The sequence below is a fragment of the Hyaena hyaena genome, unplaced genomic scaffold, assembly GCF_003009895.1.
Source record: "Hyaena hyaena isolate Hyena2069 unplaced genomic scaffold, ASM300989v1 scaffold_313, whole genome shotgun sequence".
NCBI lineage: Eukaryota > Metazoa > Chordata > Mammalia > Carnivora > Hyaenidae > Hyaena > Hyaena hyaena.
Window position 1 is genome coordinate 1,183,227 of NW_024080945.1, and position 16,545 is coordinate 1,199,771.

At 39.3% G+C, this 16,545-nt stretch overlaps 1 protein-coding gene and 1 pseudogene across 2 annotated transcripts in view; one reads left to right on the top strand and one right to left on the bottom strand.

Moving 5' to 3' along the window:
• Positions 1-16,545, top strand: part of NUP153 (nucleoporin 153) — a 76,407-nt gene that overhangs the window by 8,759 nt on the left and 51,103 nt on the right. For both annotated transcript variants that reach the window (XM_039248581.1, XM_039248582.1), the window contains exon 2: positions 3,711-3,936. In XM_039248581.1, the coding sequence (XP_039104512.1) occupies positions 3,711-3,936 (226 nt within the window). The remainder of the gene's footprint in view (positions 1-3,710; positions 3,937-16,545) is intronic.
• On the bottom strand, positions 2,249-2,615 carry LOC120242673 (annotated as a pseudogene).

The window sequence follows — 16,545 nt, forward strand, 5'->3', positions numbered from 1 at the left end:
AGAGGTATATTGAAGTTAGGGATGCTGGTTTTTAATGATGATTCCAGGCCGGTTTTATCACCTGTGTTTCTTGTTTCTGACCAGCTCTTCATGCTGTCCGCTCGTCATCCGCAAGCTCTCCCTCACTGTAATGTTCTTATCCTGAAGCTGCGGTGGGCTGTGACTAGACACATTGGTTAAATTTTAGTTTAGAACAAGAGAAGGATCTCAGCAAAGTATGAGCTTTAGTGAATGAGCTTTATTTTATCCATTTTGGCTTCAATTTTGCTGATTATTCTCCACAGTATGTAATGCTGCCATACAAGGGATCTTTGGTGAAGTATGGTGTAATGTTACATTGTTCTGTACTTGCCTCCTTTTTAAAAAATTTTTAAAAATTTATTTATCTTGAGAGAGAGAGAGAGAGAGAGAGAGAGAGAATCCCAAGCAGGCTCCGGGCACTGTCAGTGTGGAGCCTAACTCGGGGCTTGAACTCAGAAACGGTGAGATCATTCCCTGAGCTGGAGTTGGATGCTTAATCAACTGAGCCACCCAGGTGCCCCCCGTACTTGCCTCCTTAAGTGAGTAGGGATCATAGAGGATCTCTGGTATTTTTAGTAGCCTAACACCTTAGAAATTCACAAACTTCTTCTACGTTAAATCCTTGCTATCATTGTTTCAGCTAACTTACTGCTTCATTTCAGGTATGTGCCTTTTGTTTAAGTCTTATTTAAACAGCGTTATATTTATATTTTGTAAGCACTTTCAAATCTTTAGAAATATATAAGGAAGTGGTAAATATTGAAGCATAGATAATAAGTAAACTAGTAAATATTATGTATATTTATGTATGTATAAATCCTGGATGTAGATATATAATCCTTCTGAAGTCACTAACACTGTGTAACAGCCCTGAGAAGGGGAAGAGCGAATCTGTGAGCGAATCTGTGTTTCTCAGTAGTGAGTATTTTATAGGGCCGTTGGCTTCCTGTGTTACTGGAGGGCTTGCATTGTTGTAGATTGGTTCAAAATTTCTGTTTGGAGACTACATGGAAAAATAATTACATATTTCCCAGTTGTTAGCTACACCTTTCAAACAGAAGAGAAAATATTGTCACAGTGTCTGCATCAGTCTTTTCTGTTGACAGGGTTTTTCCAGGCCTCTCTGTCTTGGGTTAGCTTTCAGAGTAGATTTATATATTCTGCCTTGATTATTAACTGTTGTTTTTTGTACCTGCCAATTCATGTTTTTTCCTCCTGTGATTCTTTCTCTGAACCCCTCCAAAGGCTACTTTATGAAAGAAATTGTTGCCTAAAATTGGTTATCTCACCCCAGTTTGTTTCTGCTAGTTTTTTCTTCCTTGTTAGTAATAAAATTATCAGTATATGTTTCTGTTCTATTTTGTAAGTTGTGAAGTACTTTCACTTTATTTCATTTGATTTTCATTATAGTTCTCTCTCAGGTAAGGGTAGGAGGGGGTGTTACTGTTATTTTACCTAGAGTAAATCAAAGTCCTGGGAAGTACTCACAATTTATCCTAGGTCCTATCAGTCCCAAAGCCCATCTTTTCACATTGTAGTAGTTGTGTTTGTGCCTTAGGTATCTTAAACTACACTGCCTCTCTTCATCTGTAAAGTGACATTATTAATACCAGCTTCATAAAATTATTGTGAGGATTACATTTAATATGTATAAACTGTTTAGAACAGTGCCTGGCCCATAGCAAAGCTACTATTATTAACAGTAAACGTTAATAATACTATCGTTATACCATATTTTTTTCTCCCTTTAAAAGTTGCCATAATAAAATTAATTCCTCACATCTTCAGACAACATTTGATATAACAAAATTTTCCCATCAAAAATATTTTGAGAGAGAATATTATTTTTGTGAGAGAGAAAGAGCGAGCATGCATGCATGCTCACAGGAGAGGGGCAGAGTGAAAGGGAGACAGAATCCCAAGCAGGCTCCGCACTGTTAGCGTACAGCCCCACACAGGGTTGAAACTCTCACAAACCGTGAGATCATGACCTGAGCCAAAATCAAGAGTCAGATGCTTAACCGACTGTACCAGCCAGGTGCCCCCAATCTTAGATTATTTATTCAATTTATTATGTTGGATTAGTTATGGTACTGCCTGTCTTAAAAAAACTCCTATTTTTATTCAAAACTTTTTTCTTAATGTGCAATAAAATAATTGTGGAAACTGTTGAAGGTATTATGTTGCTTTTTTTGCAGTTTTATACCTTTGACATCAGCAATTAGTTCTAAGCCACATTAACTGTCTGTAGATTTTTGAAAGTGGTGACAGATACGTAGATAACCAGTGTATAGAGCTTGTTTGGTGAATCTTCATCCGTGGTACGTGTTCTGGACAACTGCACGCAGGTATGGTTTGGCACATTCCTTATTCTTTGGCCCGGACACCTTTGGTGAGCCTGGTGTCCGCACACACATCTGGAGTTCCCATCTCCTCCATGGCAAGTTTCCAGATCTGAGTGCCCAAGGGGCACACTTCTTCTTGAAACTCATTCCATTGATGTGCTTTTGAATATTGATGGTGTATTCTCTGGTCACTACCTTGTTGATGGCAGAAGGGCCCTTCTTTTAACCACCCTTCCTTGAGGAAGCCATTCTGCCAGGTTCTGGTTGGAAAGGAAGTGTTGCTTTTAATATGCTGGAATCAAAATGGATGCCTTTCTCTGGGATTATAACATTTTAGTGCATTGTCTTATTGCTCAATCTAAAATGTATGTGGCTTATTTGATGACCCATTGGGAGTTTTTTAAAAAAATAAACTTATTATTATTATTATTTTTTTTAATGTTTTATTTATTTCTAGGAGAGAGAGAGAGAGCGTGAGCAGGGGAGGGTCAGAGAGAGAGGGAGTCACAGACTGAAACAGGCTCCAGGCTCCGAGCTGGCAGCCAGCACAGAGCCTGACGCGGGGCTCGAACCCACGAACCGTGAGATCATGACCCAAGCGAAAGTCGGACGCTTAACCGACTAAGCCACCCAGGCGCCCCGATAAACTTATTATTTTTAAAAAATGTTTATTTTTGAGAGAGAGAGAGAAAGAGAGAGAGAAAGTGGGGAAGGAGCAGAGAGAGAGGGAGACACAGAACCCGAAGCAGGCTTGAGGCTCTGAGCTGTCAGCACAGAGCCCGACGTTGGGCTTGAACTCATGAATCGTGAGATCATGATGTGAGCTGAAGTCGGACACTTAACCGACGGAGCCACCCAGGTGCCCCAATAAAGTATTTTTTAAGTGTTCATTTTGAGAGCGAGACAGAGCGAGAGAGCATGCGCAAGCAGGGGAGGGGCAGAGAGAGGTGGAGAGAGAGAGAAATCCCAAGCAGACTCTTTGCTGTCAGCACAGAACCCGACGCAGGGCTCTATCTCACAAACTGTGAGATCATTACCTGAGTCGAAATCCAGAGTCAGGTGCTTAACTGACTGAGCCACCCAGGTGCCCTGCCTGTTGGAATTTTTTAAAGATCAGAATCATAAGGCCATTTGGGGCAGTTAATTGATTCATGGATATGAAAGAAAGAAAAAAATAGGAATTTCATAATGTCTGTAGAATACCATTATGTCAGCGTAACTCAAGTATCTGAACTTTAGGAGACTTTGTTGGAAGTAGTTGTTTCGCTTGGTATGACTTTCTGTAAGTACCGATTTAAAAAGATAAATCTCTAAACCTGCCTTATATATTTCTCCCTCCAACAGGGCATTCTCAGCAGGGTTACAGAATCTGTTAAGAATATTGTGCCAGGATGGCTACAGAGATACTTCAACAAGAATGAAGACGTGTGCAGCTGCTCAACAGACGCACGAGAGGTCCCACAGTGGCCAGAAAATAGAGAAGATGATCATCTGATGTATGCCGATGAGGAGAGCTCCAATATTCATGATGGGAGAATCACTCCTGAGCCCACAGTCAGTAATACAGAAGGTACACAGAATGTGAATATTTTGTTACGAGTGATAGGTTTTCATGCCTTGATTTTAAATATCTTTATATTACTTGGCTGTGGTAAATCTAATTGTGGGAGGAGGGTGATGATCAGGATCAAATGAGTTATTTATCAGCTTTTTTGCTTATTAAGGGAGACTGATAAATCATTGAGTGCAATCTCTGGTGTTAGACTTGGAGTTTGAATTTTCAGACTGTCATGTGGCTTTGGACAAGAGAATCTGTTTTCTCCTCAGTATCTTCCTAAATTGTTTTGAAAAAAGTAAATGTGAAACTATTAGAATAGGTCCTGGCGCTAAGATGGGTGAGGAAGATGTGGGGAACACAAACACACTCAGGAATAGGAAGCAGCCCTAAAAAAGAGGGGATTGTGCCATTTGCAACAACATGGATGGACCTAGAGGGTATATATGCTAAGTGAAATAAGTCAGAGAAATGAGAAGGACAAACACCATATGATCTCACTCATGTGGAGCCTAAAAAACAAATGAATAAACAAATAGAAAACAGAATCAGAACTATAAATACACAGAACCGGAGGGGAGGGGAGTAGGAGGTAACAGGCTTCTAGTTACGGAATAAGTCATGGGAATAAAAGGCACAGCGTGGGGAATACAGTCATGATAGTGTAATAGAGTTGTGTGTTGACAGATAGTAGCTACACTTGGGAGCAAAGCAAACAAACTTGTTGAATCACTATATTGTACACCTGAAGTTAGTATCATACTGTTGTCAAGTACACTAAAAAACCAAGGTGGGGGAGGCGCCTGGGTGGCTCAGTCGGTTAAACATCTGACTTTGGCTCATGTCATGATCTCACGGCTTGTGAGTTCGAGCCCTGTGTCGGTCTCTGTGCTGACAGCTCCAAGCCTGGAGCCTGCTTCAGATTCTTTGGCTCCATTTCTTTCTGCCTCTACCCTGCTTGTACTGTGTCTCTCAAAAATAAATAAACGTAAAAAAAAAGTGTACAGTTCAGTAGTTTTAAATATATTCAGAGAGTTGTTCAACCATCACTACAGTCAGGTTTAGGACGTTTTCCTCACCATCCCTCCCCCCACCCCCAATCCTATTCTCATGAGTAGTCACTCTTCATGTCAGACAACCACTGATCTGTCTCTATAGATTTGCGTGTATTGGACATTTCATATCAGTGGAGTCCTTGAATATGTGATGCTTTGTGTCTGGAATACTTCACTCAGCATGTTTTTCAAGGTTCATCCGTGTCACAGTGTGCATCAGAACTTTATGCCTTTTTATTGCCAGGCAGTATCCTGTGGTGTGGATTATTTTGCTTATCCGCTCAGTTAATGGACATTGGGGTTATTTCCACTTTTTGAATATTATCAGTACTGCTGCCATGAATATTCATGTGCAGGTTTTTGTGTGGCTGTGTTTTCTCTTGGGTGTACATGTAGGAGTAGAATTGCTGGGTCATACAGTAATTTTAACGTTTTGAGGAATGATTATTTTCTGAAGTGGCTATACCATCTTAGCTTCCCACCCACGATATATGTATGAAGATTCCAGTTTCTTTACACCCTCACCAATACTTATTTTCTATTTTTAAATTTTTTTAAGGTTTTTTTATTTAAGAAAATGTTTGTTTATTTAGAGAGTACATGTGCACACCAGCAGGGGAGGGGGCCAGAGAGAGAGCAGGCTCCATGCTGTCAGTACAGAGCCTGATGTTGGACTCAAACTCCGCGAACCTTGAGATCATGGTCTGAACTGAAACCGAGTTGGATGTTCAACCAGCTGAGCCACCCTGGCACCCCAAAAGTTTATTTTTTAGTAATGTGTGCACCCGACATGGCGCTTGAACTCACAACCCTGAGATCAAGAGCCACACGCTCTTCCGACTGAGCCAGCAGGCGCCCCTTTAATTTTTTTTTTTTTTAATTTCTTCTAGTAGGTTGAAGTGATAATCTCGTAGTGGTTTTAGTTTGCATTTCTGTGATGGCTAATAATACTGAGCATCTTACCATGTGCTCATTGGCTATTTGTGTATCTTGGAGAAATGGCTGTTCACACCGTTTTTTCCATTTTTACTGGGCTCTTTGTCTTTCTATTGTTGATTTAGAAAAGCCCTTTCATATTCTGTATATAAGTCCCTTAGCAGTGCAGGGTTTGCAAATATTTTACCCCCTTCTGTGGATTGTCTTTCTGTGGTGTCCTTTTTTTTTCCTTTAAAGTTTATTTATTTATTTTGAGAGAGCACATGAGCAGGAGAGAGGGGCAGAGAGAGAGACAGAAAATCCCAAGCAGGCTCGGTGCCATCAGCACAGAGCCCAATGAAGGGCTCAGACTCACAAACTGAGCCACCCAGAGACACCCCTTGATGCTGTCCTTTGAAGCACAAAAGTTTTTAATTTTGTTGAAGTCCAGTTTATCTCTCTGTATATATTTCTTTCTGTATATATATATATTTTGCATTACATGTTTTAACTTATACAAGTTTTCTAACTCTGTGTTAAAAGTCTTGTATTGTCTAAACAATTGACGTGGGTGTATGCCCTATTAATTGTGGTAGATGTAGTAATGTATTTTCCTGCCTGATTTGCTTGTAGTGAAACCTAGTGACCGTGAAATGGGCCTGTAAGAATGATTCTCACTGTGGAGAAATGGCATATCCATGTTTTCTTAGTAATACTTGATTTGGTTTAATCTTTAAATGTGTGCTTATTTTTATTAGAATAACTTACAAAGTTTTAGTGTCTGTACCTGTACAGATTTCTTTCAAATTATTACTACCAACAACCACCTTGAGGCTTTACTGGTAGGTCTCAGCTGAGTGCTGCTGTCATTTTTTCCCCCCTGAACATTGAAGGGAACCCCAGCTTCTCCTTTTTCATTAGAAACTTCTGTGTTCCCTAGCCCACATCCACAGTGATTGACTCTCTCTTCTGACCTGAGGAGCATGCTTGTGAGGATGAACTAACTTGAAGAATTACTTTAGTTCAGGTGTGAGATTAAATAGAGTGTTTCTCATTTTACATCTGTGCATTTCTTTTTTGTGTGTATTTGTATTTTCATTAACGAGTTCATTAATGGGTTTCATTCAGTGGTTTGCCAAGGTTAGTTCTAACCCAGATTTTATTTATTAGGTTATTAAGTTCATACAGTAGTTCCTATGTTATATGTATGTTATGCATACCTTTGTAAGTAACCTCTAAACTTCTGTTACTATGGAAGATTTCAAACTGCACAATAAAGAGAATAGTGCAAAGAACACCCGTGTACCCATTACCCAGCTTTAAAGACAACCAGCTATGGCTGATCTTGTTTTCTCTGTTCCCACAGGAATTCACCCACTTTCCTGCCCTAACTCCTCTAATTGTGCAGAAGCAAATTGTGAGCAGCGTCTAGATACTAATTTCAGGAACTTGATAGCATTTCCTATCTTATTCTTATCTTACATCTGAATCCTGCTCCTATCTTAAATTTTGTTAGTTCCACACAGTTCTCTTCTCACAGGATTGCATTATTCAGTACTTGTAATCACAAAATGTGTGACTTAAAGTACCATTGATAACTCTCTGGTGTGATGAATATAGATCTTACTAGATAAAACAGTTCCATTTGTTTACTCTGAAACATTACACTTAAATTTGACAATGCATTCTCAAAAAACAACTTAGACATACCTGTTCTTAAAGCGATGTCGAATTATTGAAAGTTTAAAATAATTTCGATATAACAGTCCTGAATGTTGTTTACATAATATTAATTTCACCAATGTAACTTTCATATTAATAGTAACTGGAGCTGGAGAGTATTATACACTCTTCAAATAGAACAGTGCAGTAAGAACAGTTGGAGAATTTGTGGCACATTGGGGCGCCTGGGTGGCTCAGTCGGTTAAGCATCCGACTTCGGCTCAGGTCATGATCTCGTGGTGTGTGAGTTCGAGCCCCGCGTCGGGCTCTGTGCTGACAGCTCAGAGCCTGGAGCTTGCTTCAGATTCTGTGTCTCCCTCTCTCTCTGCCCCTCCCCTGCTCAGGCTCTATCTCTCTATGTTTCTCAATAATAAATGTTTTTTAAAAAAAAAAGAATCTGTGGCACATTTAAGATCCATTGTCTGCAGCCTTATGCCTTGTGTTGGCTTTTATTGTTGATGTTGTTATTTTTTTTTTTTTTTGAGAGAGAAAGAGAGATGGGGAGAGGGGCAGAGAGAGAGGGAGAGAGAGAGAATCTTAAGCAGGTTCCACGCCCAGCACAGAGCCCGACATGGGACTTGATCCCATGACCGTGAGATTATGACCTGAGCCAAAATCAAGAGTCTGACGCTTAGCTGACTGAGCTATCCAGGTGCCCATTGTGTTGACTGTCTTAATGGTGGTGAGCCTTTGGGTGTCTGGGTTTCTTCTGCTAGGTTAGTGGAATAGATCAGTGAGAATCTGAAATACTGTACATGTTACGTTGAGTCCGTAAGAATTCAGGCCTCTGAAGGACCCCACAGTGGCATATCTAGCATATTAGTCAGCAATGGATTGAAGTCGTAGACTACTTTGTCTAATTAATACCGTGTGATTATAGATACACTCTTAGACACTTAGCCACAGCATTTGTGGCTGATATAAATCTGTAGACATGGCGTTGTTTAGTCTCATTATCCCAAACTGTCCTGGTTTGGGGGGGTAAAGAAGTTCTGTAAGTATTAAAAAAGTAGCATTGCTGTTAGCATCATATCTTCAAGTAGAAGTACATCACAGTCGTTTTCTTTTTCCTTTATGGTTTCTATACAGACTGTATTTAACAGATGTCTGCCAATAGCTAGGCAATTGCCCTTTTGCTTTTTATCCTATAGGATAAACTGGGGCAGGAATGAGAGAATGAGATAAGAAGCAGTTTTATGGTATAATTTACTGCAAAATGAGAATATGCTCTGAGAAACATTTCAGCCTGTACATATGTGCATCCTAAAGGCAGAAAAATTGAAATAGTAGTGTTTAAATGCCTAGTTTAAATGTCAATATTAGTAGATTTTCAAACTTCAGCCAGTATCTCTCTTAATTTGAGTGAGCTTGATAAGGAATTATTACATATAAAATTATTCTATTGAATTTTTAAAATATATTTCATGAATAGCGATTTTAAAAGTTGTTTATTTTGAAAGAGTGTGTGTATGCATGCGAGTGGAGAGGGGCAAAGAGAGGGAGAGAGAGAAATATCTCTTATGAGTAGAATCCTACGTTTTTGTCCTTTTGTGGACTGGCTTGTTTCACTTATCATGTCTTCAAGGTTCATCCACCTTATGCCATGTATCAGAATATATTCCCTCTTTAGGGCTGCATGATATTCTGCTATATGGATATACCACATTTATTTATTTGTCACCGGACACTTAGGTTGCTTCAACCCTTAAGCTATTGTGAATACTACTGCTAGGAACATGCTTGTACAGATCTCTGAGACCCTGCTTTCAGTTCTTTCAGGTATATACCCAGAAGTGGAATTGCTGGGTCATATGGGAATTCTGTTTTTATATGTTTTGGAAGAACTGCCAAACTGCTTTCCACAGCGGCTGGATCATTTTACATTTCCTACCTGTAGTGCACAGGCATTCCACTTCCTCCATGTTCTCGCCAGTGTTTATTTTGTTTTTCTACTAGTAGCTTTCTTAGTGGGTGTTTAACTGACTGACCCACCCAGGCGCCCCTATCTTAGTGGGTGTGAGTGGATCTCATTGTGGTTTGATTTACGTTTCTCCAGTGATTAGTAACACTGAAGATCTTTTCATATGCTTGTTGGCTATTTGTAGATCATCTCTGAAGAAACATCTATTTAGATTTTTTGCCCGGGTTTTAATCAGGTTATTTGATTTTTGTTGTTGTTGTAGGAGTTCATATTTATATATTCTGGATATTAACCTCACCATATATATGATTGACAAATATTTTCTACCAATCTGTAAGTTGCCCTTTCACTCTGTTGATTGTGTCTTTTTAGTGCACATAAGTTCTTAAGTTTAATATAGTCCATATAAGTCCCATTGTTGCCTGTCAAATCCCATTGTTGCCTGTCAAATCCAGGAAATCGTTGTCAAGACCAATATCATGAAGCTTTTTTCCCTTCTGATTTCTTCTAGTTTTATAGTTCCGGGTCTTGCTTTTTAGGTCTTTAATCCATTTTGAGTTAATTTTTATATATGGTGTAAGGTAAGGGTCTACTTCCATTCTTCCTGCATGTGTCTCTCCAATTGTCCCAAAACCATCTGTTGATGAGACTTTCCTTTTTCCATTGAGTAGTCTTGGCACCTTGGAAAAATCATTTGACCATATATGTAAGGGTTTATTTCTGGCCTCTCTCTTCTGTTCTATTGGTCTGTATGTCTGTCTTTATGCTGGTACCACACTAATTTGATTACTTTTTTGTGATATGTTTTGAAATCAGGAAGTGTAAAGCCGCCAACTTTCTTGTTCCTTTCAAGATTATTTTGGCTATTAAGGACCCCTTTAGATTCCATAAGAATTTTAAGATGAATTTTTCTATTTTTGAGAAAATGTCATTGGTTTTTTTTTTTTTTTTTACAAATAGTTTATTGTCAAATTATTTTCCACATAACACTCAGTGCTCATCCCCACAAGTGTCCTCCTCCATGCCCATCCCCCCCCCCCCCCCCCCCCCGTCCTCAGTTTTTGTCAGCATTCAAGAGTCTCTCATGGTTTGCCTCTCTCCCTCTCCCCCACCATTTCCGCCCTTCTTCTCCCCCTTGTTCCTCAGTTAAGTTCCTCTTAATCCTCCTATACGTGGAAACATGATATTTGTCCTTCTCTGCCTGACTTATTTCGCTCAGCATAACACCCTCAAGGTCCATCTATGTTGCTACACATGGCCAGATTTCATTGTTTCTCATTGCCATGTAGTATTCCATCGTATAGATAAACCACATCTTCTTGATCCATTCATCTGTTGATGGACACTTAGGCTCTTTCCATGTTTTAGCTATTGTGGAGAGTGCTGCTAAAATGTCATTGGTTTTTGGGGCGCCTAGGTGGCTCAGTCGGTTGAGCATCCGACTTCGGCTCAGGTCATGATCTCATGGTTTGTGGGTTCGAGCCCCGCGTCGGGCTCTGTGCTGACAGCTAGCTCAGAGCCTGGAGCCTGCTTCAGATTCTGTGTCTCCCTCTCTCTCTGACCCTCCCCTGCTCGTGCTGTCTCTCTCAGAAATAAATAAAACATTAAAAAAAATTTAAAAAAAATGTCATTGGTTTTTGAAAGGCATTATATTGAATTGGCAGATTACTTTGGGTAGTATTGACGTGTTAACAGTATTAGTTCCTTCAGTGTAAAAACATGGGATGTCTTTTTTTTTAAGTTTCTTTATTGTGTGTGTGTGTGTGAGAGAGAGAGTGTGCACCTGAGCACAAGCAGGGGAGGGGCAGAGAGAGAGGGAGAGAGAGAATCTCAGGCAGGCTCTGCGTGGCATACAGAGCTGTGGAGTCACTGTGCGGTACACTTGGAACCAGTTAACACTGTGTGTCACTACACTTCAGCTAAACAGATTGAAATTATATTGGGGGCTGGAAGGGAGAATATTCTCCCTCAGGAACAGGTATTAAATCTGTTCTTTTTAGAGGTTTTGTTGCTATTGTAAAAGACAAATTAGAAATAGAAAATACAAATGACATTTGTCCAACTGTTGCAGATTTAGAGGAAAGCTGTTGGTTTTTGCATGGTGATCCTGAAATCATCCACTTTACGGAAGGCTTTTTTTTTTTTAAGTTTATTTATTTTGAGAGAGAGGGTGTGTGCGTGTGAGCATGAGCAAGGGAGGGGCAGAGAGAGAGGAGAGAGAATCCCAAGCTGACAGCGTGGAGCCTGACATGGGGCTCGATCTCCCCAACTGTGAGATCATGAGGCGAGCTGAAATCAGGAGTTGGACACACTGAGCCAGCCATGTGCCCCTGGGATGTTTTTCCATTTATGTCTTCCTAAATTTCTTTCACCAGTGTTTTATAGCTCTTATTGTTCAAGTGTTTCACTTTCTTGGTTAATTTCTAAGTGTTTTATTTTCTTCTGATGCTACTGTTAATGGAATTGTTTTATTAATTGACTTTCCAGAATGTGCAGTGTTAGTATATAGAAACACAGCTCATTTTTATGTGCTTATTTTGTAACCTGCTGCTTTGCTGAATAAATTTATTCCAGTGGGTGTGTGTGTGCACACACGTGTGTAATATTTAGGCATTTTTACATATAAGGTATATCATTTGTGAATAGAGCTATTTTACTTTTTCCGTTCCAACTTGGATGTCTTGCCTTCACTGTTTTGCCCAGAGCTTGCAATACTGGGCTAAATAAAAGTGGGGAAGGCAGGTATCCTTGTCTTGTTCTTGATGTTAGAGGAAAATCTTTCACCATTGGGTTTGATGTTAGCTGTGAATTTTTCATATATGGCTTTTATTATGTTGATCTTTCTTTTTTAAAAAAATTGTAAAAATGTTTTTATTTTTGAGAGAGAGATATGGAGCGTGAGTGGCCAGTGAGAGAGGGAGACACAGAATCCAAAGCAGACTCTAGGCCCTGAGCTGTCAGCACAGAGCCTGATGCAGGGCTCAGTCTCACGAACTGTGAGATCATGACCTGAGCTGAAACTGGACGCTCAGTTGACTGAGCCACCCAGGTGTCCCTGTTGATGTTTCCTTCTAGTTCTAGTTAAGTGTTCTTATCTGCATCTTATTTTTTGTATAATAGCACTTTGAAACTAAATTATCTGGAATTGTTTTGTATTGCTTGTACTGTTAAGTATTTTTGAAGACAGACTTCGAGGAGGAAAATTACAGAGCAAATATAATCCAGCAGCACATTAAAAAATAGAATCTTCTTACTGGGGAGAGTTATTCTTGGGAGGTAAGGAATCTTTCAGCATGAGGGAATTATTAATATAATTTAGGATATTTATATAGGTGAAATGGTCTTGTGATTTTTTTCTTTCTGGTAGATAGTTAGTAGGCATTTGCTATTTATTTTATTTAGAATTCTTTATTTCACTTAGAGCTCGCTTAACATGTTACTCATCCAAAGGCCAGAATCACATGTAGTGGTGAAACATTAGAAACATTCCCTTAAAGTCAGGTATAAAATAGAAGCCCGTCATCACCACTTCTAGATATTAAAGATGTAATTAGGTAAGAGGATATATGTATACATGTAAGTATTGGGAAGAAGGAAGCAAAATAATCCTTGCTAGCCAGTAATACCTAGAAAGCCCAATAGAGCCAATTGATTAAAAAAAAAAACAAACCAGTTTATTAGAATAAGAGATTTGCAGAAATTAGTCACAAAGTTAATATAGGAAAAAAACAGCAACCCACAAACAACCCAGTAACTCTTATTTAAGCAGTAACCAGTTAGAAAGTATGAAGGAAGAAAGGATGCTATTTATAATATCAAGCAAGAAAAATGTAGAAATAAACGTAAGTGTATGGTACTTTAGAAAAAATTCTTATAAGTTCTGCTGAGGAACATAAAGAAGACCTGAGCAAAAAGAAAAGTCAGTAGGAAAACAATGTTGAGCACGATACCACTTCGTAAAAAAATCTTTTTAGTCTGATCTGAATCAAATCATTTTGATGAGTCTGTTAGGAGCTTTGAACATATTTAAAATACTTTAAAGCCTCTTTTAATTGCAACATCTTGGCTATCTCATATTTTTCCCCACTGTTGATCACATTTTTCTTCCATATATCAAATGGTTTTTTTCCCTAAATACTGTCATTTTTGAAAACCACATGTAGAGATTTGGGATGCTGTATTTCCACTTGGCAGTATTGATTCTTGTTTGAGCAGGCAGTTGTTACTGATCGTTTTGAACTTTGTAGACTTAGTTTTATATTTTGTTAATTGTGTGTGTGTGGAAGGCCCACAGTGTTGCCCTAAAGTGGCAGGACTTAGCCTCCAAATTGTTTCTCTTGTGGCTTTTTAGGATGAGTCTAAACCTATGTCCTAGAACATAGGTCTTGTTCTAGGACATGACGCTGCGCCTCCAGGGAAAGCTGCTCCAACGTCCTGGTTGGATGCCAGGGGTTTAGGGAGATGTTTATGGGCCCTGAGTTCCGGCAGCGCTGTTGGTCCTGTGTCCTCGGCACTGCCCCCCCCCCCCCCCCCCCCCCCCCCCGTGGTGCTCGCCTCCTAGTGACTGGTTTTCTCAACTGGATGGCAAGCCTTGTATGGTCTCCCCTTGTGCATGGAAAGCCCACTCCCTGTCTGGACACGTCCACGTGGCCTTCCGGAGGCCCTCCCCTGCAGTTTTCTGCTGTCCAGTGCCCTTAAATCTGACTTCTGCCTGCTGTGTTCTGCTTGGACTCCGGCTCGTTCTTCCAGGTCCAGAAACGTGCCTGTGTAGAGAGCTGGGTAGTGATAGCGCTCACTTTTTGAGTTTTTGAATGCTGTTTTCAGTTGTCTAGAAGATATCTCCTATACTGTCCAGTTTTATAATTATTTAAATTATAGTAGAAGCGCTAGCCTGGAGGCCCAGTTATTCCAGCCTAATTGAGAGTCATGTAAACTTGACAAATGATTTTAAAGGTTTTGAAAATACACCTGGAGACGAATAGAGAAATTCTGAAAAAGGGTAAGGGGAATGTGGAGATGGGTCAGAGTAACTTTTACAGTTACTAAATGTGTTCTAAAGTAATAGTAGGTAAAACATTATTGTACTAGTACAGATACATCACTGGGAAAGGGGCGAAAAGCCTTTTGGAATTTAGTATGTGGTAGTGGTGGCTTCTCCCTGATTAGAAGGCAGATTGTTTAAGAAGGTTATTTTAAGGGTGGCTCAGACGGTTAAGTGTCTGACTTCTGCTTAGGTCATGATCTAATGGCTCGTGAGTTCAAGCCCCACATTGGGCTCTGTGCTGACAGCTCAGAGCCTGGAGCCTGCTTCAGATTCTGTCTCCCTCTTTGCCCCTCCCCTGCTCTTGCTCAGTCTCTCTCTCAAAAATAAACCAAAAAAATTTGGTTATTTTAGAATGTGAACAGGCTAATAATAAAGCTGAATCATTCCTTCACTACTATATCATAACTGATTCCAGATGGACTCGAGATTAAATATTACATTAAAATAACAGTAACTGTACAGTAAAAAAAAGAAATCAGTAAAATTTTTTATTTCTTATAGTCTTAGAATGGTAAATGTCTTTGTAAACAAGGTTTACAAAGGTAAACAAAGGTTACAAGGTTTACAAACTTTCTGTAAACAAATTATTTTCTATACTGCAAAAGAACATCAGCAAAATGAATAGGTTCAGCCAATGGTGAAAAATAGTTGTAATCTTTCATGTCATATCTCAGTATCTTACTGATCAAAGATTAGATTTTATTGGAGTGCCTGGGTGGCTCAGTTAAGTTATATGTATGTATGTATATATATATATATATATATATATATCAAGAGTTAAGTATATAACTCTTGATTTTGGCTCAATTCATGATCTCACAGGTCATGAGATTGAGACAGCACAGAGCCTGCTTGGGTGGGATTGTCGGTCCCCTCTTTCTCTACCCCTCCCCTGCTGGTGTGTGAGCTCTCTCAAAATAAACATTAAAAAAATTATTATATCGGTAAGCAATTAATAGAAGCATAAATGAACAATGAGTATAGGGAAGGACGCTCTATCCCTCTCATTTAAATAAGTGCAAATAAAATAATGATGCCATTTGATAGACAGATAGAAATCAGAAAAGGTTAATATCCAGTGTTAGAGAGTATGGTGGAAATGTACATTGTCATTTGCTATTTGTGGGAATATAACTTGACAGAATCGCGGGATGTGTTATAAGCAAAAATGAGCATGCACTCTGACCCAGTCCTGCAGAGCCATTCCACATAATAATTTTTTATTTCATTGATTCTCAGGATACATTAGGCAGCTTTATGGGCCTAACTTTAGACTTAGAGAATCAGATATTTTTGTGGAAAGCTTAAAAAATTTTTTTAAATTATTTCTCTTCATGCTTGACTTCTATTCTTAGAGAACCATGGATCAATCCAAAAGAATACTCTTAAGAGTATGCAGATATCAGTGTATATATGTTCGTTAGGGACATTGGGAAAATAATCACATAATTGTAGTCAGTATGATAACTTACAATGTGCTCTTTAAAGGGAATGCTCTGTATATAGAGAGAATTATATTGGTAAGTGAAAAAGCAGGTGATAGAACTGGGATGCATAGCATGATTATATACTTAGAGAAATCATTTATGTCTGTATATAAAATATCTGAGGGATATACAATTTTAATGGTGGTTATGACTTACATAGCTTCTATTTTTTTTTAATTTTATTTATTTTTTAATGTTTGTTTTTGAGACAGAGACAGAGCATGAATGAGGGAGGGTCAGAGAGAGGGAGACACAGAATCTGAAGCAGGCTCCAGGCTCTGAGCTGTCAGCACAGAGCCGGACGTGGGGCTCATATTCTTGAACCGTGAGAACATGACCTGAGGCAAAGTCGGACACTCAACCAACTGAGCCACCTCAGGTGCCCCTAGCTGCTTTTATTTTTTTATTTTTTTTTATTTTTTTTATTTCTAAGAGAGAGAGACAGCGTGAGCAGGGGAGGGTCAGAGAGAGAGGGAGTCA